Source organism: Nipponia nippon, unplaced genomic scaffold (genome assembly GCF_047370975.1).
Source record: "Nipponia nippon isolate SJK-2023a ecotype South Korea unplaced genomic scaffold, ASM4737097v1 scaffold_19, whole genome shotgun sequence".
Classification (NCBI taxonomy): Eukaryota; Metazoa; Chordata; class Aves; order Pelecaniformes; family Threskiornithidae; genus Nipponia; species Nipponia nippon.
This window is the reverse complement of record NW_028262335.1, coordinates 325,465-350,115: the sequence shown is the minus strand read 5'-3', so window position 1 is coordinate 350,115 and position 24,651 is coordinate 325,465. Positions and strand designations below refer to the sequence as shown.

The 24,651-nt window shown below is 49.7% G+C and overlaps 1 protein-coding gene across 5 annotated transcripts in view; it reads left to right on the top strand.

The window, feature by feature from the left end:
- The window catches only part of EPHB2 (EPH receptor B2), a 131,801-nt gene extending 108,242 nt beyond the window's left edge, over positions 1-23,559 (top strand). For 2 of the 5 annotated variants that reach the window (XM_087755181.1, XM_087755186.1), the window contains 10 exons: positions 6,210-6,372; positions 7,040-7,148; positions 7,334-7,449; positions 9,518-9,640; positions 10,057-10,304; positions 11,000-11,215; positions 14,173-14,322; positions 18,215-18,408; positions 19,099-19,254; positions 22,294-23,559. In XM_087755181.1, the coding sequence (XP_087611307.1) occupies positions 6,210-6,372; positions 7,040-7,148; positions 7,334-7,449; positions 9,518-9,640; positions 10,057-10,304; positions 11,000-11,215; positions 14,173-14,322; positions 18,215-18,408; positions 19,099-19,254; positions 22,294-22,402 (1,584 nt within the window). In that variant the 3' untranslated portion in view covers positions 22,403-23,559. The remainder of the gene's footprint in view (positions 1-6,209; positions 6,373-7,039; positions 7,149-7,333; positions 7,450-9,517; positions 9,641-10,056; positions 10,305-10,999; positions 11,216-14,172; positions 14,323-18,214; positions 18,409-19,098; positions 19,255-22,293) is intronic. The other 3 variants (XM_087755184.1, XM_087755182.1, XM_087755183.1) reach the window with 3 other exon arrangements.
- Positions 23,560-24,651: the final 1,092 nt, after the last annotated feature.

Below are 24,651 nucleotides of genomic sequence, written 5' to 3'. Positions count from 1 at the left end.
CAAATCTTTATCTCCTCCTCAACCAAGATGTATATCATTCTCAGAAAGGGATCACAGAATCATAGAGTCACAGAATAGTTTGGGTTGGAAGGGACCTTTAAAGGTCATCTAGTCCATCCCCCCTGCCATGAACAGGGACATCTTCAACCACATCAGGTTGCTCAGAGCCCCATCCAACCTGACCTTGAATGTTTCCAGGGATGGGGCATCTACCACCTCTCTGGGCAACCTGTGCCAGTGTTTCACCACCCTCATCATAAAAAATTTGTTCCTTTTATCTAGTCTAAATCTCCCCTCCTTTAATTTAAAACCATTCCCCCTTGTCCTGTCGCAGCAGGCCCTGCTAAAAAGTCTGTCCCCATCTTTCTTATCAGCCCCCTTTAAGTACTGAAAGGCCGCAATAAGGTGTCCCCACAGCCTTCTCTTCTCCAGGCTGAACAACCCCAGCTCTCCTTTCCTCCTAGCAGAGGTGCTCCATCCCTCTGATCATTTTTGTGGCCTCCTCTGGCCCCGCTCCAACAGCTCCATGTCCTTCCCATGCTGGGGGCCCCAGAGCTGGACGCAGGGCTCCAGGTGGGGTCTCCCCAGAGCAGAGCAGAGGGGCAGAATCATTTGAACCTCTTGGTATGTTTTTTTGCTGGTGCTTTGGTTCAAGAAGAAAGGCATGTCTTTATCTCCTCCTCCACCAAGTCGTACGTCGTTCTCAGAAAGGGATCATTGGGTCAAAGCTTAGTCCTACAGCAAGCAAACCTCAGAGGATTTGGAAACAGGTTAAAAAAGAAGTGGAATAACCAAGAGCTAGAGGCAGGGCCTGGCCAATGGCAGTGGAGTTGTCTGTCCGCAAACTCCTCCGTGTGTGTGAGCCTTTACTCCGAAGTCCCAGTTGCACACTCAAGGTCTGATCCATCAGTAGTCAAGCCAATGCTTCAGCTGGTCAGTCAAGAACCCTCTGCATTTTCAACAAGGCAATGTATATCCTTCTTTGCCTGCTTGGCAGAGCTGAATCTCACGTTGGTCTAGCCATTGCAGTGCTGAGTTTTGCAATTGAAAGCCATTTACTTGATCCCTGGGAACAGTCCCAAAATGCATAGCTTTGGATATGCCGTGCTCTTCCCCTGCTTCCCATCAATACTGCAATTTGGATGGGGTGTGTGACACATCCCAGGTGTGTCCTCACTCCACTGCCAGTCTGTACAGAGGTGATTTTCTTCCAAAATATTTCATTGCAAACTGTCCCATGTGCTTCTGAATGCTCAGAAAATATCTCTGGAGCTAGTTAAGTCGTTTCTAGTGGAATTTTTTTTCCCCAGTAGAAAATTATATTTTATTAGCATGAAAACAGTTCAAATATAAGAATAGCAACGTATGCATCTTGTGTAAAAATTGTTTTGGCTCTTCATTTTGAATTGATTCTCTTCTATATAAAGACATAAATTAAATAAAAAAAAGGAACGTTTTAGCGTTAACAGAAAAGAGGTGTTCACAATACCTGAAACAAAGGTGTATTTTTGTTTCCATTTCACAGATTATTTATAACATTGCTATTATTAGATGCTATTAAAAATGTCTGTACAGAGGCAACGTGATGATTTTCTTTCACATGTCATTAGAGCGAATCAGTGCAGATTGTTACTCAAACACTGAATGACGTGTCTGCTCTCCATGGTCCTCTCCTTAATGTATTTTTTTCTTACCTCCAAGAGGCACCTGGCAATGTTTTTCGTATTAAAAAAGTGAGTGTTGTCTTCATTTAGAAAGGGCGTAGTAGTTTTTGTCCAAAGTTGCCAAATTCATCCCGGAGTGTGGGAACTGGAGACCCACTGCAGTGTCAAGCACTGCAAAGAATAATTAGCTCTCCTTGTTATGCAAAATGATTGGGCTTAGGGTATGCTGTAAGTAAGTTACCCATTTTGTAACTGTTTGAAGACATTCAGCCCATCCCTCGTGCCTGGTTCAGTCACCAATGCAAATGTTTTAGGAGGCACAGGAGCCCTTTGATGTCTCCAGCCAATGTTGGGGAAAGGGCATGGTTTGGCTGGGGGGGCTGAAGGGTGGGGGAGAGGCAACCTGTGGCAGCTGATGGTGGAGGTGGAGGTGGGAGTAGAGCTGGCTGTAGCCTTCGTAGTGCCCAGGAGCTTCTGGCAGGAGCCCAGCGTCCCCAGAACTGGGTGTCACCAGGGCTCGTGCCAAGGTCGGCTGAAAGCACTGCTCCTGGGATGGCTCAGAGGACTTCCCTGGTCTCCAGCCTGCAGTGTTGGACACCAGCATCCCCGAGCCTGGGGCCAAAGCTGCTGCCTGGTGTTTCCCACCTGTCCCCAGGATGGAGCAAGAGCTGGGATGCCCCTTCCCCCTGTGCTGCCCAGACCCTTGGAAGGGGCTCTGTCTGGGGAAAACTGTGAGATCAAGCAGATTCAGAGGAAACCTTGCCAGGGAGCCCTGTGATAGCTTTCCTGCGGTCCTGGTCCCTTCCCAGGGTCCACGCTACTTCTGTCCAGGGCTCAGTTTTCTTGTGAGAGGCATCCAGACACTCTTACCACAAAGCACTTGACCCCATACCTGGCTGGGAGGGCAAATGCTCTTGAGGTCTCCCCACAAGTGGTGCTCCCCATGAGAGTCTGGGAGCTGTGGACCCCATGGATCCACCCCCAGAGTGGCTGTCAGGACCCTGGTACCACATCTGAGCATCCCTCCTAACGTCCTCAGTCCCATGGGGGCCAAAATTCAGTTGTGTGTGATGATTCGACACACAGCCTTGGACTGGCTTTGTACATGTGGCCCTGTTTGCTTCAGCAACCACAGCAGATTGCTGCTGTGCAGACACACAGAGGAGCTGTCTGCCAAATTAAGTTGGTTGACATTTTGCTTTGACTGGTTTTTTTTTTTGGCTGATAAAACATGACTTTTTAGAAACAATTTTTGCAAATCCTTCGAGCATTTCACAGACTATCCGTGTTTCAAGAAACTCTTTCTTTGTTGATCAGACTTTGGTTTCTTTGTTGATCAGACTTTGTTTTCAGCTTAAATTTGGCTCAGGGGAAGGGGAACCAGATGAGTACTCAAAATCAAACCTATGAGGAAACAAGAAGTGTGTTATTTTGAATTAAGATTTCCAAACTCAAACTAAAATCAGCAGCAGGGGGAAAAACCCAACCACTAAACCTCTGCAGAAAACAAGCTGGGGGAAACAGCAAAGGGATTTGGATTTTAAACCACCGGGGATGCCCTGGACCTGCTGGAGAAGCCCAGAGGGGTAAAAGGGGAGAAGTTTGAAGTGAATTGCTGGAGAGGTGATGGCTGAGCAATATGCCGGGGGAAGGAATAGGTCTGATAGAGGGTGGACAGGTGTAAATGCTCTTCCCTTGTGGTCTGGGATTAAAGGAGGGCACCAGCATGAGCACACCTTTCTGAGATAGACAGACATCAATTTCCCAGGTTTAAACCAGCTTGTAATCATGACCATTGTATTCAATTTAAAGTCCTCCAGGAGCAGGGATGAGGTTCCCTCAAACAGTTGGACAAATGATTTTAAAGCAACTGTGTTGTTAGTGCCATCCAAGGGCCTGGGAGGATTCATCCAAGCCCTTGAGCACTAAGACTGTAAACATGTCCTGACCTATTTCTCTCCTAGCCTGCCTGGGAAAGGTCCAAGGGAGTGCTGAGGCCTGATCAGACAAACAAGGCAATCCGTTTTCTGTGTGCTCATCTTTTCTTGATGTTTCTTGTCTGTGTATCTGTACTAGAGCTTTTCATTGTCATTAATCGAATTCCCAAACACCCCGGTGATACCCAGGCACCTTTGGCGCCAGGTCCAGATGGATAAAACTGATGTCGTTTTTAGAGGAGAAAACCGTTCCTGAACACTGTTAATAGCAGAGGTCTCCCAGGCATTTGCAGAGCTGCTCTGCATTACCCTGCAGAATGATGTGCCATCGGCATTTCCAAGCCTACGAGTTTGCACACTTGGAGAAACACATTCCTGCCAGACCGCTCTCTTACCAGCCATCTACACCAGAGCACTGCTCAATCAAAAGCTTAATACAAGAAGAAATTAATGCCGTGAATGTTGTCTTTCAGCTGCTTTGCAGCTGTGAGGCAAATAGTCTGCACAAACCCGGGTCATGAGTATAATCCATCTTGCAAATGCCAGTGCACTTGCAATTCTGCTCCAGCACAATGACTAATTGAGAAAGCACCAGGCTTTCCCAGGAACATGAGGAGAACATTGGTTCAACATGGTCTGCTGTATGGAACCCCACAGTGAATGACTGTTCGTTGTGGGCCTCTAATGTTGCTGGTACCACAGCTTCTGGCTGTGCAGAAGATCCTCTGAGTGAAGGCACCAGTGCTGTTCTCAGAAGTGAATGAACGTGCAAGCAAAGTCACCAGATGGCTAGCAATGTGGAGAGTGGAAAAGAAAGGAAACCAGCAGCCCCCAAAGGCAAACTCCATCATTTATTGCTGGGCAAGACAACCTCTGATTCATCTTGTGGTCCAGCAGCTGAGGAGGCTGAGGGCACAGCCCCCCTAGGCAAAGGGTTGGGTGCACGATTCTCCATTGACTTCTGCTTCACTGTTGCCTGCAGGCAGCGAAAGCAGCGCAGGATAGCAACAACCTGTGCAACTTGCACCTTTGTGTGAGGAAACCTTAGTTCATCACAAGGTGGGACCTTCTGCCTGATTGCCTCTTTGACACCCCCTGTCCCTCAGGAGTCCACTGCAGAAGCAGCTGGTGAGGAGGAGTGGACGCTTTGCTCCTCACTAGGAGTTTCACTCTGATCTCATGGTAGCATGGTACAAGCAGCTATCCCTCCGTGCCCCTCCGGTGGAGTTTCACAGCTGAGACAAAAGCCCAGTCCCTTGGTCACACCCTCAGTCCCGCTTGATGGGATTGCACAAACTATGTGTCTGACTTCTTTCTGCCAGTCCCTGCCTCCTTCTCGTGAGGTTATCTCACCTCTCTGGTGAGTCTGTGCGGGGTGGGAGTTCTTGGGCTTGCTGAGCCCTTTGCAGTGACTTGAAGTTAGCAGATCTCAGGGACTCACTTGTAAACTTGCCAGCTCAGATTTTGAGCTGTCAGCAGCTGATCTGTTCCAACCAGCGATCCTGCCGAGGCAGCCTGACCTGCCAGATCGGAGGTGTTACCAGAAAGGATGAGCACTTTCAACATAGCTACAGAAATTTGATTCAAAAATCACTGCCTGTGTCTGCTTTTATAGGGGCTCATACTCACAGCTTGGCTTTCCTAAGATTTTTCTGTTTTCCAGAAACATCGTGCTGTTTGCATATATGGCTGCTTGGCGCTGACTTTCAGGACATCATGGCTGCCAGGCACCTGGCCATCTTGCCCTGATCATAGGAAGCACCACATTCAGTACCATCTTTCATCCTCCTCTGTTGACCTGTTTCTCCATGTCCCTGGGGAGGACAGGGACAGTCTGTTCTCTTGTACAGTGGCTAGCGGAGGGCCCATCCACTAGTGCTTCTGGATGCTCAGCTAAGGGCATAATTACTAAGGGCAGTGATGGCTCCCTCACCTACATAAGTGCGATACCATCTATACCGTTATGATATGACTGCTCAGGTCCTCAGCTAGAAAAACTGCACACAAGGGTTGGAACAGAAATTTGGAAGGAGTCTCATTGGCACCTTTGAATATGCTCTTCGGTTCCCCACCTTTGAAAACCTAGCCATGGTCCCTGGTGAAGCAGGCCCTGGGCAGGGGGATGGTAGCAGTACTTCTCCTGAGGTCCAAAACCCTGTGTTCAGGCGGCCTTCACCTCCAGCACAGGCAAAGGGAGATGGGAAAGAGCAAATGGAGAGGGTGCTGAGGCTGGATCAAGCACAGGAGGAGGGGGTGAGGAAGAAGGACAGTGCTGAGAGAAAGTGGGCACAGAAGAGAGAAGCATTTCCCATCCCCATTGAGCTCAAGGCTTGGAGAAGCAGCCTGAGGTTTCTAGCTAACACCTTCATCAGAGCCTTTCCTGAGAGGTGGTGGGTAGCCCAGGGATATCTGTACTCCCATTCCTGCTTCTGTGTCTCCCTGCTAGGAGTCAGACTTGGAGGAATGACCTGTTTGTTCAGGCCCATGGTCCCCCCACGGTGGTCTCTCCACCCGTGCTACCCTGGTCTCCTGTGCTTCCTCCTTTTGGAAATGCACTGCCTGATTCTGGACTCATTTTTCTAACGACAGATTTGTATTTTCTTGGCAGGATCTGAGCGAGTTAAATTCGACAACAGTGAAGAGCCCCACCAACACTGTGGCAGTGCAAAACCTCAAAGCTGGCACCATCTACGTCTTCCAGGTGCGGGCACGTACTGTGGCCGGGTATGGCCGGTATAGTGGCAAGATGTATTTCCAGACCATGACTGAAGGTGAGTCTTCAGCTGCCTCTGCATAAAGGTGTCACAGGGTCTAGAGGGACTTGAACAAGGTGGAGATCTGGCAGCAGTGCTGGTCCCCTTGCTGTTCGTCCCTTCAAGGGTTCATTGGCAAGTCAGATGCATTTATTCAACCTGGCAAGACCTGGAGAGAGGCATGGCACTTGGTGGCCCATGCAGGGAATCGCATAATCTAGGCCAATTTCTGCCAAGCTTTTCTGGCATGGGGATGCGTTCACTCAGTTGGATTTAGAGGAAACAAAATTTATGATTTTCATGTGCACAGCTGTTGATGACAAATGCAGACCTGGGCCTCTATTTTCTAAATTTGCGCTGCTAAATAAAACAGGCCAAGCCAGTTTTCTGTCCCTGAGGCCAAGGAGCAAGGCACAGCATGCATGCATCCATGGGACTAAACTTTCCCACCCAAAAAAGATAGCTCCATCCAGCCTTCCTACTGGGGCACATCCCCTGGCATAGCCAACCTGAGCCATGCCTGGGACAGCGCTAGCTGTCCCGGACCAAAACCATGCCGGGAAGCCCATTAGCAATAGCCATGCAAATGTGGGCAGTGCTCAGGGCCTGCTCTGACCTCGATGAATTTGTTAGTGTAGACCCATCCTGTGCCACATTAACCCGTTCCCTCTTCCTTGCGTGCCAGCCGAGTACCAGACCAGTGTCCAGGAGAAGCTGCCACTTATCATCGGCTCCTCCGCGGCAGGACTGGTGTTCCTCATTGCTGTAGTCGTCATCATTATTGTGTGCAACAGGTAGGTCAGTCTGAGCGCACAACCCGGGGCTGGAACTGTGCAAGGGGGTGGCGACTGGAGGCGGAGGGTGGCAGGGGCAGGGGAGGATGGAGACAGGAGGGTGAAGGGGGAAAGAGATGCCCCTGCGGTGTGTTTCTCAGCCCCGATGGACCCTTGCTGGTGCTCAGGACTCCCTTTCTTTCCAGAAGACGGGGCTTTGAGCGTGCCGACTCTGAGTACACCGACAAGCTGCAGCACTATACCAGTGGCCACAGTACGTACCGCGGCCCCCCGCCAGGCCTGGGGGTCCGCTCTCTCTTCGGTTTGTGTTCCTGTTCACTCATTCCTTGCGGCGTGCGGGGAGGGCTCAGGCCACCTAGCCGGGCAGGCGTGTGCATGTGTAGACAGGAGGACCTCCTTGCTGTCCAGATTCCCCACCAGTCCCCTATGACCTAGGTCCCTGCCCTGCCTCGTACAGTCCATGCTCTCCAGACCTGTGTGCAAGCAGCCGTGCAGTGAACACCTGTGCGTGCCCTACAAACCCCTGTGACATCCAGCACACACCCCTCCGCGTGCCCCTGCACCCTCTTCTGTGGTGCAGCCCCTGCCACCACACCTTGTCTTGCTGCTCCAGCTCCTGAGCTTTGCCCAGCTTGTGGGCAGCAGTGAGACCCCTTTCCCAACCTACCCACGTCCTGCAGAGTGCTGTCCTTCTTCACGAACCCACATACCTCGTGCTGCCTTTGCTAGAGCCCATCCCAGTGCTCCCAGAAGCCCAGCAGATCAGATCTATCTATACATATAGGTATATAATACAATGCGTAACATGCCCTCTCTTGCAGCCTCTCTCTTCCAACATCCCTGTGTGCTGCAGGGCACTCCCTCACATCCCGTGCTCCTGCTGGGGACATCGCTGCGCGCCCAGCCTCACCCCAGTGCATCCACCTTCCCCTCCTTAGCCCCTGGCTGCACGCCCTCCGAAACACCTTTCTCCTCCCTCGCTAGAGACCTGTCGCTATAATCCTGCTTTGTTCACATCTCAGTTGTTATTTACCTTGTGTTATACTTGCAGCTTCAGGATTTCTGTCCTTTTTATACCTTGTTCCTGTACAGACCTTAGCCTTGTTCAGAAAATGGAAAACATCAGTAGTGTTTCAGCACAGGACTGTTGCTTCTGCATTTACCTGGGAAACGTTTCCCAAAAGGCAGGGCACCGGACTGCAGCTCTGTGCCAGGGCAGCAGCCTGCTGCCTGCATTGCTTTAACTTCCCAGGAAAAACGACACTCTTCGAGAAAGATTATGTAAATGCAGCTCTCAGTTGTTTGTCAGTCCCTGCCGCATGTGCAAACATACATTCACACTTTCTCCCCGGGTCTGGTGCGTAACGTGACAGCTTCAGGCTGGGATGGCATTAATAGCTATGCCTTCACGACTGTTGGAACGGGCTCCATGCCACCGGATGCAGATGAACTGATAACGGGCCTGGGGTGCCTTTTAGCCACATTGCCACTCAGGACACCAGTCCGAGGCGCAGTCCCTGCTCAGCTCCCCAGCAATTTCCCCAGTGTCGCCTACAGCTTGTCTTGGCCGTGTTGAGGCTACCAAGAGGGAACCCAGCCTCAGGCAGGGCTGCGTGTCAGGAGAACAGGGGGCAGACTGGACTGTCTGTCCTGCTCGCACTGCCCCTGGAAGGGTCACAGACACCCCTGTGGAGGAGTCAATCTGGCTTGGTGGCTGTGTCAGTAATACCTAGAGCTGCCTCCCTTATAGATCTCCATGTAGAGAACCAAGAGCAGCCTGTGCCTCAGTTTACATCCCAAGGCAGACCTTCATCATCTCCTGTCTTGAGTGCTGAGCCCAGGTCTCCTCCTCCACTTTCCCGTGCCTCCGATGGGACGGTGTGCTGAGGTGGAAGCAGCATGCAGAGGAGGCCATGGGGCAGAGCTGCAGTCTCTACAAATGGTCCTCTTGCAGTGTTGCAGCATGATGAGCGTGGTGTGACGTTGGCGTGCCTATGCACCATCTCCTGAGAGCAAATGCTTCTCTTGCTTTTCCTCTGGATCTGCTAAAGCTGAATCCTGCTGCAGAGGATCTGTGGTTTTCTGTGGTCACAGTTTGCAGTCCTAGCTAACGATGCGGCCCTCCACTGCCCCAGCGATGACTTATGGGCCAATAGTCATTAGAATCCAGCTTTAATAGTCCTGTGCAAACATGGCTCTGCATGTTTTGTCTCAAACTGCTTTGCTGTGTCTGCTTCATGCCCTTGATTATGCAACTTGCTGAAGTAAAAAAGACCCTCACACAAATAGGTTTCTCTTTTCCTTGATGCCAGCCATCAGTCGTTCCATTTGCATCTGTCTGTCTGACTCTCACCCTCACCTTTATGCAGTGACTCCAGGGATGAAGATTTATATCGATCCGTTCACCTACGAAGATCCCAATGAGGCTGTGAGGGAATTTGCAAAAGAAATCGATATCTCTTGTGTCAAGATCGAGCAGGTGATTGGGGCAGGTAGGTGAATTGTGAATGGCTGGCTGGCCCTCAGCAGCACAGTCTCCTTTGTGGTCTCAGGCTTTGGTGAGGATTTAGCCTTACGGAAGACTAGTGTCAGTGAGGTCTTACACTTAGCCCCAGCCTGGACTAGCAGAAGCAAGGTGGTCCGGTGCTGGAGGAGCAGGTGCATCCAGTGCTGGAGACAAGGAGTTCCCACGTGCATGTAGTGCCCAGTCCTCCTCACCAGTGATGAGTCCACCTGAAGGGAGGTCTCTAGTGTGGGGAGAGGGAGGAAGCACAGAGCAGATGGTGGGTGGTCGGCGCAGGGGTGTGCGGGGCAGGCACGGCTGGAGCCCCTGGGAGTGGGGTCCCTCGGGGAGAAAGGCAGAGGTCTGGGAGGCTGACAAGCCCTGCCTGTTTCCCTCTCTTCACAGGGGAGTTTGGTGAGGTGTGCAGTGGGCATCTCAAGCTTCCTGGCAAAAGAGAGATCTTTGTGGCCATCAAGACCCTGAAGTCTGGTTACACGGAGAAGCAGAGACGGGACTTCTTGAGTGAAGCCAGCATCATGGGGCAGTTTGACCACCCCAACGTCATCCACCTGGAGGGGGTGGTGACCAAGAGTTCACCAGTCATGATCATTACTGAGTTCATGGAGAATGGCTCACTGGACTCCTTCTTGCGGGTATGAGATCCCAGGAGCATGCAGCCCCAGAGATTGTGTTGGGCCAGAGGAGGACTGGAGGGGAAGGTTCCCTCCCCTCTGCCAGTATAACAGTGCCCTTCAGTGCCCAGCATTCCCTGCCACTGAGGCAGCTGCTGCGTAGCCCAGAGGTCTGTGTCTCCGGAACAGAGGTGGAGGTGGTACCAAGGCTGTCATCTGTTACATGTGTTTGTCCACTCATACTAGCGAAAGGCTGTGCCTCCCTGTACGCATGCCCACATTTAGAAACTGCCTCTGTGGAGACAGAGGAACAGTCTGACATAGCTTTAACACAGCAGGACTTCACCTCCAGCTGCTCTGTCTAAATATTTATAGATCTGAATTTGAAATGGATAATTCACTGTGTTGAAGGCTGATAACCTGCTTAATAGGAATAGATTGCCCCTTCTCAACCCTCCTGTGCAAGGTGTGTCAGATCTGCCACCTTTAGATGACAGCAGCCATTGGTAGTGATGCCCATAGGGTGCATGAGGGCGACTTCCAGCCCCCGTGAGCTCTCCGCTCTCCACCCTCTTGTTTTGAGAGGAACTTACGTACTCGTGGCGTAGCTGTGTCTTGACGTGCAGTGTAGGCAGAGGCTACTGGCTGTTTGCCGGACCATGGCGGGCTGTGAATTTGCTTCTCTCATGTGGACTCTTTCCCTCTCTTCCCCTAAGCAAAACGACGGGCAGTTCACAGTGATCCAGCTGGTGGGCATGCTGCGGGGCATCGCGGCAGGCATGAAGTACCTGGCTGATATGAACTACGTGCACCGGGACCTGGCTGCCCGCAACATCCTGGTGAACAGCAACCTGGTCTGCAAAGTGTCCGACTTCGGCCTCTCCCGTTTTCTGGAGGACGACACCTCTGATCCCACCTACACCAGTGCACTGGTAACGCTGCTCTTCCAGAGGGGGAGGGATGGGTGGTGAAGGAGGGGGTCAGGGAGAGAGAGGGAAAGGGGGAGATCCCCCCTTGACGTGGAGAGCGCTTTTTCAGAGTGCCAACAATGGAAATTAGGTGCCAGATGGGAAAGACCAATGAAATGAAAGAAGGAAGGTTTTCTCTTGCAAGGTCCTGTCCCATTGTCCAGTAGCTGTTGATGGGCCCTGTACTCATTCCTGTGGGTAACTGAGCCTCTTCAAACACATCTGCAAACATACACATGTCCCTGATAAAGCCCTTAGTTGGATTGACGCATTATATCCATCCAGCATGGACCAGCTGGGGGTCTTCGGAGATGCTGCCCTGACGGATTTGTTGCCAGAGCAGCAAGTCTGGGTTTTTTTTACCATTGCTGTCCTATCGTGCTGCCCTGCTGGCCAGGAGGCCGTGAGCCTTTTTCGTGTCATGTCACTGACTCAGCCCCAGGAATGACAGACTGAAGTGTGGATGTGTGCTGTGTGAAGCCCTGCAGTACTGGATACTGATCTTCCAGAGAGTCTTTCTGAATTAGACAGAGAAACATTCCCAGAAATGGCTTCGTGATCACATAACAGCTTCCCTGGAATGCCACGGTGCCAGTGACATAAGTGCCACCGAGGACTCATGGCCTGTCTCAGGCTGCAGAATGTGCACAGGGACCAAAGGATAATTTGGAGACTTTGTTGTTGGTCAGTAAGATTGCAGCCAGGAGTTCTCATAAATACCATTGTTTGTGAAGGCACACAGCATCGCTCTACAATGATGATCTACAGAATCAATGCCTACCTACAATGCCTGTGACAGGACTTCTTGGAAATAAGTGTTGATAGAGCTGGGGCATGATCTGTAGGAAATCATCTCTCAGATCTTTTGAAGCTGCCGGTGATGAGATGTCTGGCATAGCTCTTAGTGAATTGTAACAGTAGTTGAATACCTAACAAACACCTAAAAATGTGTGCATCTGAACTTGTGTAGCTTCAAACATCGACCATTCCATCTTATACGGTCATCCTATGGCTTTTAGAAATGCTAGCAACATTTATTTTTCACAACATGATCTTTACATCCAATTACCCTTCCCTTTCTTAAGCTAAATACATGGGAGCTTCTGGTGTTTACTACTGTTTTCTATTCCTGTTATTGTGCCTGTAGCTTTTCTCTCTGTCATCTCTGATTTATTCTTCTTGAACTGTGGGCACTGTAGCAGGACATATATTATCTATAATGATGGAATATGTGCACCCACTATGAGTACCAGAAGTAATAGTATCTTCCTCTTCAAAATATACCATCCTCAAGCATCCCACGATGCATGAGTGGTTTTTATTATAATTATCCTGGAGACCTTGTGTCCATGGATGGGCAACAGCCACAAGCTATGGCTTGGGAGGTTCATGCTGGACCTTAGGAAAATCTCCTTCTCCAAGAGGGTGGTGAAGCTGTGGGTCAGATCACCAGAGAGGTGGGAGGTCTCACTGAAGTAAGTTCCCCTGAGGATCCTCCAAACATACCCAGTCTCCAATTTTTACTTTAGGACTTCTTTTTTAGCCAATTTTTAAATCCACTGCTTGTCAAGAGCTCTGTTAAGAGCATGCCTGATGGAGAGGACATCATGTTTGGTAGGGAATGCTTGGTCTCTCCCTCTTGTGGAAAACAAAATATTTTGTTTGTGAGGTCTGAGGTTTGTGGCTGTGAGAAGATTAAGGAACATTATGGTTCTTTCATTATGTAGCATGTATAGGGTCTGAGTCCTATTAAGTCCTAGGAGGCCCTTCATAAGACATGGTAGTTATTCAGTGACAAAATATAATGTTCCTTAATTTTCTCACAGCCACAAAACTCAGACAATTTTGCTTATTTTCAGCATAGGGGAAGGTTTTCCCTTCAGAAGGTCCCTTGAGTTGTGAATGGCTCAAGTCCAAAGACCCTGGTGGAAAATCAGGAGGCTGCAAGGGCTTAAGCAGAGGATTGCAATCCCTGTGGCCCCATGCTGTGTACGCCACTCTTGTGCACTTCTGTGCATAACTCCTCCATGGGAGTGGGAGTCCTTCTGATTTCTCCAGAGCTGCTGTTGCCCAGCAGGATCACAGAAGACCCCAGTGCCCACCCAGTCCATCCCATTTCCCACCAGTGACGAAGCATGCCATTCTAAAGAAGACGCTCACTCCACCTCTGTCTCCAGAAGCAGGAAGGATCAAAAACTGCTGGATCATGTATATATGAACAGACTGACACACGAGGACTTCAGCTCAAGCGGATGATATATCACTGACTTCAAAGAGTCTACAGACGTAGGAAGCTGAAGAGGATGGTGTTCTAATTCCTTTTATTCTGCTCTGGAAATAGCTAGGTGACAGCAAAAGGACGGAGGGAGATTCAAAGGGGATCAGTTTGGATTTTTCTACATTCATAACCATTCATTTTTCTACAAAAGACCCTACTAGCACAATGGGCATTTTGTCATGCCATAGATTGCTATAGCACTAGGCAGGTGGAAGGAGCTGGGCTTGTTTAATATGATGAAGAGGAGGCTAAGGGGACACCTACAAGTGACCTGCAGTACTTAAAGGGCAGTTACGAAGAAGAAAGAGCCAAACTCTTTGCAGTGGTACCAGATGATGTAATAAGGGGGGCAACAGAGAAAACTGTGGCTTGGGAGGTTCAAGGTGAATAACGGGGAAATCTTCTTCTCCAAGAGGGTGGTGCAGCCCTGGGACAGGTCACCAGACAAACGGGGGGGAATCATCATCCTTGAAGGCTTCCTGGACTTGGCTAGACAAGCCACAGCCACCCTGATCTAGGGATAGTCCTGTGGTCCCTTCCTTCTAGGATTTTACCAGCATATTGCAGGCAAATATTTTGGACACTCATCTTTTTAGTTACTCTTGCTCTTTCTGTTACCATCCTCTCTGTTTTTTTCCTGCAGGGTGGGAAGATCCCAATACGGTGGACAGCACCTGAGGCAATTCAGTACCGAAAATTCACATCGGCCAGCGATGTGTGGAGCTACGGAATAGTCATGTGGGAGGTGATGTCGTATGGCGAGCGGCCTTACTGGGATATGACCAATCAAGATGTGAGTTGTTAAGAAACAAGGAGCAGAAACACTGAAATTGGGAGCATTGCAAGGCCAAAGCATGGCTGCAGCTAGACCCAGCCTGTGGCAGGTCTGGAGCTTTCTCTGTTGTGGGAGATGTGTCCAAGGTCAATGCCTTTGGAAGAAGTAATGGGGATAACTTTGGCTTTTGTTCTGGTCCCATTGTGCTGCTGTGGCAGAGATTAGGGACCGTACAACACGCACTGCAGTAGGACAGGGTTAATGTCAGCACCCTCAGCGGTGGTAGACAGATGCCCAGGAGGAAAGGGAGCAGGCAGGTGGAAAACAAAATGCTGCCACTGACCTGAGAGCTCCTGGAGCAGCAGGCAGATCTTCATCTCATGAGACCACAGGCTTTTGGTGAAAGTCTGTTAGAGTCATAGGATGGTTTGGGTTGGAAGGGACCTTTAAAGATCATCTAGTCCAACCCCCCTGCCATGGACAAGGACATCTTCCACTAGATGGTCATTAAATCTCCCATGGCAAGCTTGGACTATGATGTTGAAGAAGCCAAGCAACTTGTATGCAGCTAGAAGCCAAAACCACAAGGTATTTCAGAACACGCTTAATTTTAAATACTTTATGACTTTTCTCTAATTCAGGTGGAACTGTTACGTGCAATCCTTGCTGCCTGGGACCCAGGCAGTTTCCATGAGTCCTTGCCTCCATGCAAGGATGACCTGTGGCTGCAGTCCACACCTTCACCATCAATGCCATTCTCCCTGTTTCTCTTGATCTGATACCTGGGTGGTCAAAGCCCATCTGTCCAGTGGCAATGAGTGCCATGCAGAGTGCTGCACTGCACGTGTGTGTCCAGAAGACCCCTTTGGTGTGGGGCTCCCAGGTCTCTTGTAACATTGTCTTTCTGGAGAGCTGCCCTTCTTCATGCTATCTTTGCCTTGTGAACCCTCAGGATCTAACACCAAGGTCCTGGGTAGACCCTTGGTGCACAGAAGGCTCGTCCTCCCCCTTTGCTGCAAGCCTGGGTCTTGCAAACCTGGATGTTACAGCATCTGCCTGGCTTCCAGCTTGTTTCAGAGCTGCCTCTGGGCAGTCCATTTGAAGCCTTCAGACTGCCACCTCCATCTCCATCATCCTGTGGGCTCCTGAAAAAAACTTGCCTTACAGGGAGACAGTGAGAGCCAAGCTCCCACCTGACTCCTGCAACTCCTCCCGCCCCGATGACAAATCAGACCTTTTTCAAGTCAATAGAACTCCATCCATGCCACGTCAGGTTTCGCCGGAGTGGGACAATTTCCTCCCTAGTGCCTGGTGGGGAATTTATTCAAGTGAGTCCCCAATGCCCGGGGCAGATACATGATATCTTAGTACCTTTGGCTGTTCATGGCCTTGCCCCAGCCCTTGGCATACCAGAAAAGTCTTTGCATCAATTATTTGAGGCAAAGGGAAGGCAGTTACCAATATGCCCTTCTCAAAAAGGACAATTCCCTTCCCGTTAAGGCTTCATTATTGCCTGCAGTTTCGAGCATTTCCTGCAGACAGGTGTCGCTGCCCTTCTCCCCGCCTTGGCATCCCTCTGTACGTGGAGCCCTCCGTCATTCTCCTCCCCTGTACCTCTTCCCTCAATGGTTTCTCCTGCCACAGCCCCCGTGCTGTGGCAGCACCAGTTCAGTCGGCGGGGATGGCAGAGCCTGTGCCCGTCTCCTCAGCACAGCCTGCTGCGTAGCGCCTGTCCCCAGCATTTTCTTCCCCTTCTTCTGCTGCAGGACATTGCGCCCCAGAAGCTGTCACCACTTAATTGCAGCTGGTCCTCCCTGCAAATGAGCACATGGCAGATATTCGCTGCAGATTAGCCTCCTGACCCCAGGGTGTGAGCGCCTGAAGAGGCTGGCAGGGGGAGAGGAGACAGGGAGCGCAGCCTGTGCCCCCTCACTGGATGCGTTTGCTGGCAGCGAGGCGCGCGGCTTGTCGTGAAACCGTTCGGTCCATGCTGGAGACTAGTGCTTAATGATTGCGTGATGACCCTCCCCAGCCCTGCTCCCCCCGTGCTTCCCCTTCCCTCTGTCTCGGATAGATCTGCCATCCAGAGAGCGGGGAGAGGGGACAGCTTGCACCTCTTGGGAGAATCCCTGAATGGGAGCCAAGAGCTGCACAAAGCACACCAGCAATGCCTCAGGTTGGACCATCGCAGGCCCAGGGGGGCACCGTCATGTCCAGCCAGGGGGGCAGAGGGCAGGGAGGACTCCTTCCAACTGGCAGATTTTGGCAGCAGCGGTGCCAGCCCCCGTCTGTCTCGGGTCAGCCTGACCAGCACCTTGGCCACACACATCAGTGTCTGGAGCACCCTCCCAATCCATTCTCTGCTTGAAGCCACAGTTCATCTTAAACCTTGCCAGATGCTCCACCTCACACCCTGGACTGCTTATCATGGATCTGCCACCTACCCTCCCTTGGAGCAACAGCCTTCTACTGCCACAGCACCTCCAGTGTCACCTCTCTACCAACTCTTCCCTGATGCTCTCCCAATCCCAACTGCAGTATTCTCAATTTTCTATATGCAGCCTTCCTGCTCAACAATGTATTCATCATGCTGCTGTATGGGTATGGCTAGTCCTTCCCCAGAGGGTGGTACAGCCCTACCAGACAGATTTCTGTCCTTGGAAGTATGCAAGACACAGCTGGACAAAGCCATGGCAGCCTTGATCACATGATGAGAATAACCAGAGACATCGAGGTCCTTCCTCTGGATCCCTGAAGGAGGCTCTGCCAATCTCCCTCCCCTTTTTTATCATCTCTGTGGAGAGTTGGTCGTTTCAAAGTGCTGCCCCTGATTTCAGTTACTGCAGTATCTGGCTTTTATCCTCGCTTCTGGCTTTTGGTGCCATGCACAAGCCCGTTTCTAGTGTCCATGGCTCCTTCTGCTCACTTTTCATTGTCTGTGCTGTGTGTAGGATGCATAAGGCCAAGGAGGCGGGAGAAGCCTGCCTGTCACATGCCTCTGTCAGAGGAACATATGCCCCTGGAAGAAGCTGTGCAGCTCTGTGATCCGTGATTACCCGGGAGAGGACGGAGGGCTACAGGTGCAGAGTGACAGGGAGATAGGGTTGCCCTTGAAGAAGATCCTCTAGCCCTTGTGCATGTGCTGTTTCCACTGAACGCTGCCAGGCCAGGCATTTTCCCGGGTCATGTGGTGCAGGAAGGAGAGACCAAACGGGCAGCAGCCAAAGCCTTCTTGCGTTGGCCCACAGAGCTGCAGCGTGGCTTAGGCATGGTGTGCTGCAACCCTTCTCTGCATGCTGTAGCAAGGTTCTCTGGTGTCTGGCTCTGCTGAACAAGGTCTTTGTCCTCCCCGCTGCATGCTTCAGTTTGCATGTACCCAGGACTGTGGGGAGATCCAGATCATACTGTCGGCTCAGTGCAGGAGTAGAAAAGGAGTAGAAAGCACCATTGAAGGAAGGAAAACACAGGAGCAGCTTCCCCTGTCTGTAACTCACGAGCAGATCCTTCCTGGACAGGGATCTCCTCCTCGCAGTGAGCTGTTACGCTGTGCTGTGTACCTGTTTGGAAACGTGAACCTTTCTCTCTGACTCAGCTTTCTCATGCCTGGAGCTGTGGGCTCACACATCCTAGTCAGGGTAGCGGGGATGCTCTCTTCCCCCAGATTAGGAGACTGATGCGCATGGCTCATCACAAGTAGTGAGCAAGGCTGCCTGTCGGCTGAGCAAAGCTGGCATCACCTCACAGGACAACATGATGTGCAGAGGGCTGGGAGTTACAGAGTAGTGCGTTGCTACAAGGATCAGTGGCTGAGATGACAGGCAGCAGTAAGCGTAGGCAGAGCAGCCCTGCTGCAGTATGAATTAAATAGGTTTTATTGCCTCTGTATTGAACTCTTTTTCTCCTCTCGCAGGTGATAAATGCTATCGAGCAGGACTATCGGCTGCCACCACCTATGGATTGTCCAAATGCCCTGCACCAGCTAATGCTTGACTGTTGGCAGAAGGATCGAAACCACAGACCCAAATTTGGGCAAATTGTCAACACTTTAGATAAAATGATCCGAAATCCTAACAGCCTGAAAGCCATGGCACCTCTTTCCTCTGGGTATGTATCTCTGTCTTCCTCTTGTCTTTTGGCTTCTATTTGCAGATCTGCTGTCCTTAGTGTCCTGGTGGGCACCATCCTCGCATCTCTCTAGGCTAGCTCTTTTAGAGGCAGCTTGGCCTGTGTTCTTCAGTCCTTTATAAGAAGGGCATTAAAAGACATCAAGGTTGCTCTGGTCCTTCTTCTTGGACAGGTTGGATCTGGTGAACACAGACAGCTCATTGAGTTGGACAGTGTACTCGGCACAGTTAGAGAAGCATCTTGGTTTCATGTACATGTGATGGGTGGGTGTGGTTGCTTTGGTAGTCCAATCGCACACGCAGTGGAGGCAAATTAAGCCTCATCAGGCAGTATGATGTTTCCCTAAACTGGGTGGGGATACACCAACTTGTGGGAAGCACTGACCCCTTTATGAGAATGTACTGTCTCCCCTTGTGCAGCCAGGATTTTAGAGCTGCATCTTTGAAGGCTCCTGCCTCTCCTGTAAAAACTGATCCAGAAAGACTTCTCTGATGCTCTACACAATTCTTCCCTCAGTTGAACAGAGTGTCTTGGGGTGGTACTTCTCAATACGGTACAGGGCAGGCACTGTGAACGATGCTGGTCCAGGTCCCGCCAGCTGATGGAGGGTGCAGAAATACACATGCTTGCTGCTGTTTGTTCTGCTCATTCCCCATTTCTGTGTTTCAGGATGAACCTCCCCCTACTTGACCGCACAATCCCGGATTATACCAGCTTCAACACTGTGGATGAATGGCTGGATGCCATCAAGATGAGCCAGTACAAGGAGAGCTTTGCCAGTGCTGGCTTCACCACCTTTGATGTAGTATCTCAGATGACTGTAGAGTAAGTGCCCAGGCTTCTAGTCCCAAAGCACGAGGAAAAGTCTCAGTAGCGTACCAGCAGTTGGTCATTATTGAATTAGTGTTTATTTTCACATGATGTGGTTTTACTTTTATAGAATTTGTTGCTGTGTGGGTCCACTTTTAGTCTATTCAGTTTCTGCAGACCTACTCCATTCTGCAGGCTCTGTCTTGTCTCCAGACTGTGTGTCTGTCTGTCGCTCCATATTTGCAGAATTCGTTACCACACTATCGCACTGCATGGCCCCACTGTGAAAACAAAAACCCCCACAAGGGTCTCCAAACCCCCAACATGGAACAAATGGAGATTTCAGGCCGGCATCAGGCAATTCTCCAGCCACTCGCAAGCACTTTTAGGCTCCACAGTCCTCTTGTATGTATGGCTTATTGGCGATGGAGACAAGCACGCTGCAAACAAATTTCTGCCTAAGAAAGGCCTCTGAAAGTCCAGATGGTTTCAAGTTTGTTCTGAACTGTCCTGCATCCACTAAAAACATCCCTCAGTGGCAAAATCTTAGCAAGTTCTTCAGAGGAAGCAGGCAGCTGAAATCCATTCATGGTGGTTTTTGAAATCCCTTGGGGCTAGCTGGGGCTTTGATGCCTCTGGTGAAAGATTTGTGGTTGGTTGCAGTTAGCTTTAGAAACCCTGCCTAAAAAAGCGCCGAGCATTAAAGCCATCTGTAAGTGCTACAATGTCTCTGTGCCTGGTAACCAGGAAGGTTTTTGGATTTGGTGCCTAATTCCACACTTCAGATCTACTAGTGAATCAGAATCTGTTCACACAGACAGCCCTACTGACCTTTTCTGGCTTTTTGTTCTTATTTGCTGCCAGGAAATTCACGTGGCAATTCTGCCTGTTTCAGTACATCTGTGGTACAACCCCAAGGCCCTGGGGATGATTTTGGCACACTATAGGCTGTGTTCATACAACAGAAGGAAGGTCCATAAAATCTGAAGGATAGGGAAGAAGAACTTAGACCAAACTGGGACATCACACCCGCACCACAACCCAACCCTGCCTAGGCTGTGCTATTTGCAATATATGTCATAGCAAACAGTTATGCAGGCAGTCCAGCTAATGAAGTCTGTTTTTTCACAGACATGCTCAGTGTCCCTTAAATGCCACTTCTTCCAGTTTCTTACCATGTCCCTCACAATATCTTCCAAGTCCTCTCCGAGTGCCTTCATCACAATCACAAGGGTATCCTCAGCTCATGTCCCCACCAGTTTTGACAAACTTCCCTTCCACATTTCTCACCTGCTTGGCTGGACATAATAATAGAGGGAAGGATGCTCCAAGTCCTTTTTCCTTGGGAAATCATGCTGCAACATTACTTGAAACCACCTTCTAATGTTCACTGGTCTTTGCAGAAGTAATAATCATGTAAGTGGAGCTGAATTGCCATGAGACACTGTTTTCTTCAAATCTGGATAGCCAACAAAGTGTAAATGTTTACTGAAGACTGCTTCAGTTCACCAAATCCACAGGGTTTCAACACTAACCTACTTGAAAGGTTTCTCACTGGTTTGTCTGCAGGCTGGGACACCTGGGCCAGCAAAGAGTCTATGCCCAGGGCAGAAAGCCTAGGAAGCACAGGGCTGTGCAGGGCCACAGTCTAATTCTGGTTTACAGATGTGAGTGAAGGCTCTGGGCTTTGTTCCCAATCAGAACAAAAGCAAAAGTCAAAGTGCCAAACTCGTCCAAGGAGGAAAGTTCCCTAGCTCAGCACATCTGGCTGGGGCAGAGGAGGGAATGGAAAGCCCTTGCAGTCAGAAAAACAGTCACTGCGAAGGACACCGTCCTGGGTGCCAGAGCTGTGTAGTGTGCTAGCAGGTTTCCAGTTGCTTTGCTGAGGAGGAGTCTGGGTGGCAGCAAAGCTGTGGCTTGGATGTTCACTCTCACAGCGATCTCAGAGGGCGTGGGCTGAAGCATGCTCCAGTGGTGTTCTCCCATCAGTTACCACCAGCCAGAATGTGTAAATCTGTGGCATAGCCCCATGCCCAGCTTTCCTTCTTCATGCTCCTTTTGTTTGACCAAAGAGACAAGGTCTAAAGCAAGCGCTAAAGCACACATACAGGCTCATGTGCCACTCGTGCTAGAGGATTTTTTTTCACCTTTCCTTGGAGCTCCTGTTTACCCTTCTTTGCCCATTGACTTCCACTCTAAAACAGCCAATGGTTTTGCCATAGTTCCTCTTAAAAGTCTGTTCCTAACACTCAAGGAAGGAGAAAAGGCAACTGAAAATCCTTAGAATCAGGTATGGGTCATGTCTCATGAATGCCATCCGTTCCCTGATCAGAAGAATTCATGACTGAGATTTATCCACCAGGAGGGAGAAGAGTAGCAAACTCAGCTGGAGTGATCAGAGATAGGACCAACGCAGAGTCACACTGATGCTCTTGGCGTGACCTTTATTTTTCCCAGATGCCTAATATCTATAAAAAATAGAAGCAATGCAAAAATTAGATTGCCGTGATTTAGCAAAGAAGATAACTAGCAAAAGTTTATCACTTCATGGCCTCATCACATCAAAGCAAAAGTAGCAATAACAGCCATCATCTGCACAGGGGGAGTGAGATTCACACTGGTGAGGGTGTAGCACATCCTGTTCATGTGTCTCCAGGGATGGAAAAAATGGGTTACTGTGTCACAAAATGACAGAAAGAATCCAAACACACAAAGAAAGAGACAAAATGATGCAGGGGTAGAAAACCTAAGGCAAATTGACCTACAAGCAGCGGGCAGAGCCTGTGGTATTTGGTTTCAAACTCTCTGTTGAGGCTGCCAGTACTCTGGGGGTGCTGCAGGTAGGTGGCAAATGCAACAATTGGGAGGGTAAGTCAGGAAGAGTCAAAGAGAAAGAGTAAAGGTTTCGCCAGGTTTGCATGCATTTGTTGCATTTATGGAATAAATCTGTGGAGACTTCAGCTCCCTACACACTGTGCTCATGTACGGGCTTGTTCTTCCGTGAGAAAATGTCTTCTGATATTTATGCAGTGTTTGTTTCTTTTCCTCCCAAAGGGACATTCTACGAGTTGGGGTCACTTTAGCAGGACACCAGAAGAAAATTCTGAACAGTATCCAGGTGATGAGAGCACAGATGAACCAAATTCAGTCTGTGGAGGTCTGATAGCTACGTGTCCTCCTACTCCTCTTCCTTGAGGCCCTGCTCCCCTTTGCCCCTGTATGTCCGAGCTCCAGTTCTTGAGCGTTGTGCATGGACCAGAGACAGGCAGCTGCTCTGAGGATCATGGCAACAGGAAGAAATGCCCTGTCATCAATAATGAGAAGTTGCCAAGAGCTTCTAGAATTTAAGCAATGGAAAAAGGGAACAAAAAAGACAACTATTTTGAAAAAAAAAAAAAAACAAACCTATGAAATATTTTTAAATAATAATAAAGCAATTGCATTCTTGAAAAGGGCTCCAAGACCAATGGGAGTCTCCAAAGGAAGAGAAAAGAGCAGCTTCATCTATTTCCTCTTGCACAAGGCTGCTGCAGCTTGGTCCAGACACCTCTGGAGCAATGAGACTTTTTCAAGAAGATGAATGCAAAGAAAGGTGACGAGAAGCACTTCTCTTTCTCACGTGGGACACCGGCTCTGGGAATGTCCTGCAGCCAGCAGTCCTTCCCAAAAGCCCCTCTTAGCAAATCAAAGGGGAGAGAGAGCTGAAGCTCTTTGGTGCTGTGGAACCAAGTGCATCTCAGAAATTGATGGACTTCTTCAAAAGCTGAAGACTTTTTTTTTTAAAAAACAAATAAACTGAGACTAGAAGAGGCTGTTTCCAACAAATGAGAAGGAATCTGTAACGCTTGGGGGGTGGGGATGGGGAAAACCAATCCTTTTTACATCTCTTATTTTCTCTTGTCATGGAACAGTTTTGTGAGTGACAGTTTCGTAAGGGTCCGTCCATCCACCCTCCGATGGCATCATTGTCTCATACATATCATATGCACAAGACTTTTAGTGATGTCCTCACTAGATGCCAATGATCTTTTCCCAGAAGACTTCCCAAGTACAGTATGTAGTAGTTTTTGATTACAAATGCTGACGTGTACCTTTATTTTTCGGTTGTCATTGTTGGGAGATTTGTCCTTTTACCTTGTTTTGTTAATACCAGTTTGTGAGTTTGGGGTTGGAAATTTTTGGTTGATTGGGTTTTTTTTTAATGAAAAAGAAATGACATCTCCGAGCACCATATCATTCAAGAACTTAAATCCCTTCCCTGTGGAAGGAAAAATTGCAGCTTATTGACAATATGCCAGGAGAAAAATTTTTTTACATGCACATTTCCTCCCGTTTGCTTGTTTGTTATTTTGCAATTTGTCATGGCCTGACAGATGTTTCTAACTGTTGGGTTTCCAGCTGTTCGCCGAGATGAAATGACCACCTGCTCAATTCAGGGTTGCTGGTGCAGGGGTGAGCAGCGCCGCAGAGGGGTTGGGGAGGGGGCTTTGCAGGGGGGAGGGAAAGACAGGGGAGGGCGATGGGTTGTGGGGAGGGAATGACAACTCCACGGCTGGCTGCTAGAGCCCTTTGGAAATGTCTGACTGCTTAGAAAGGTGTCAGATCGGTGCACGTACCACAGAAAGGCAGAGTAAGCCTGGTCCTCTAAGAGGAGCTCGCGGCACGTGGTTTCTCGGAGTCTGAATTGCGTTAGCTGTCAGGTTGTGGATGGTTCACTACCGTAACCAAACTCTGCGGATGTGCTCTGCGCCCTTTGGGGACCCAGTCCCTTCGTTAGACGATGCATCGGGGCTCTGAGGCAGCTTCAGTCTCAGGCAGTCACCTCGAGGAGGGCCTGGGACAGCAAAGGCAAAAACTCTGATCTAGTAGCCCGGATCTCTGGAGGCAAAATGCTGTGGTTGAAGCTGAATCAGTGGATTTATAAATAACTGAAATAAATATTTTAGTTACTGACCAGGTCTTTGGTATGTGTAAATACCACCAACCAAGCGCAGGGGCGATACAGATGAGAATCAGGCTTATTCTCCCTGTTCAGCACCACCTCATATTCTTTTAAACATGCCTACCAACACCCACCTCTGGCCACATGTGGCATATTTCCACACAGCTCGGGGCCATGGCCAGCATAACTTGTGTTTACAAGCCCTTGTCTGCCATTGCCATGTCATTCGTAGGGTCCTCCTCTCATTTTCAGCAGCACGGGGTGTTGAAGGCATGTTCACTGGGAGCTGGTTTGCTGTATTTTCCAGGAGCTGAATCCAAGAGGAAGTGTGTGTGAAACTCCCAAGCTGTCTAGACCTCTGTGGCCAGACATCTTCCTAGACTGCTTGTAAAATATGAGGCCATTTATAAAATACTTAGCATTTTCTGCTTTCAGACCAGATCTGACAACGAAGCACTTACGAGTGGCAG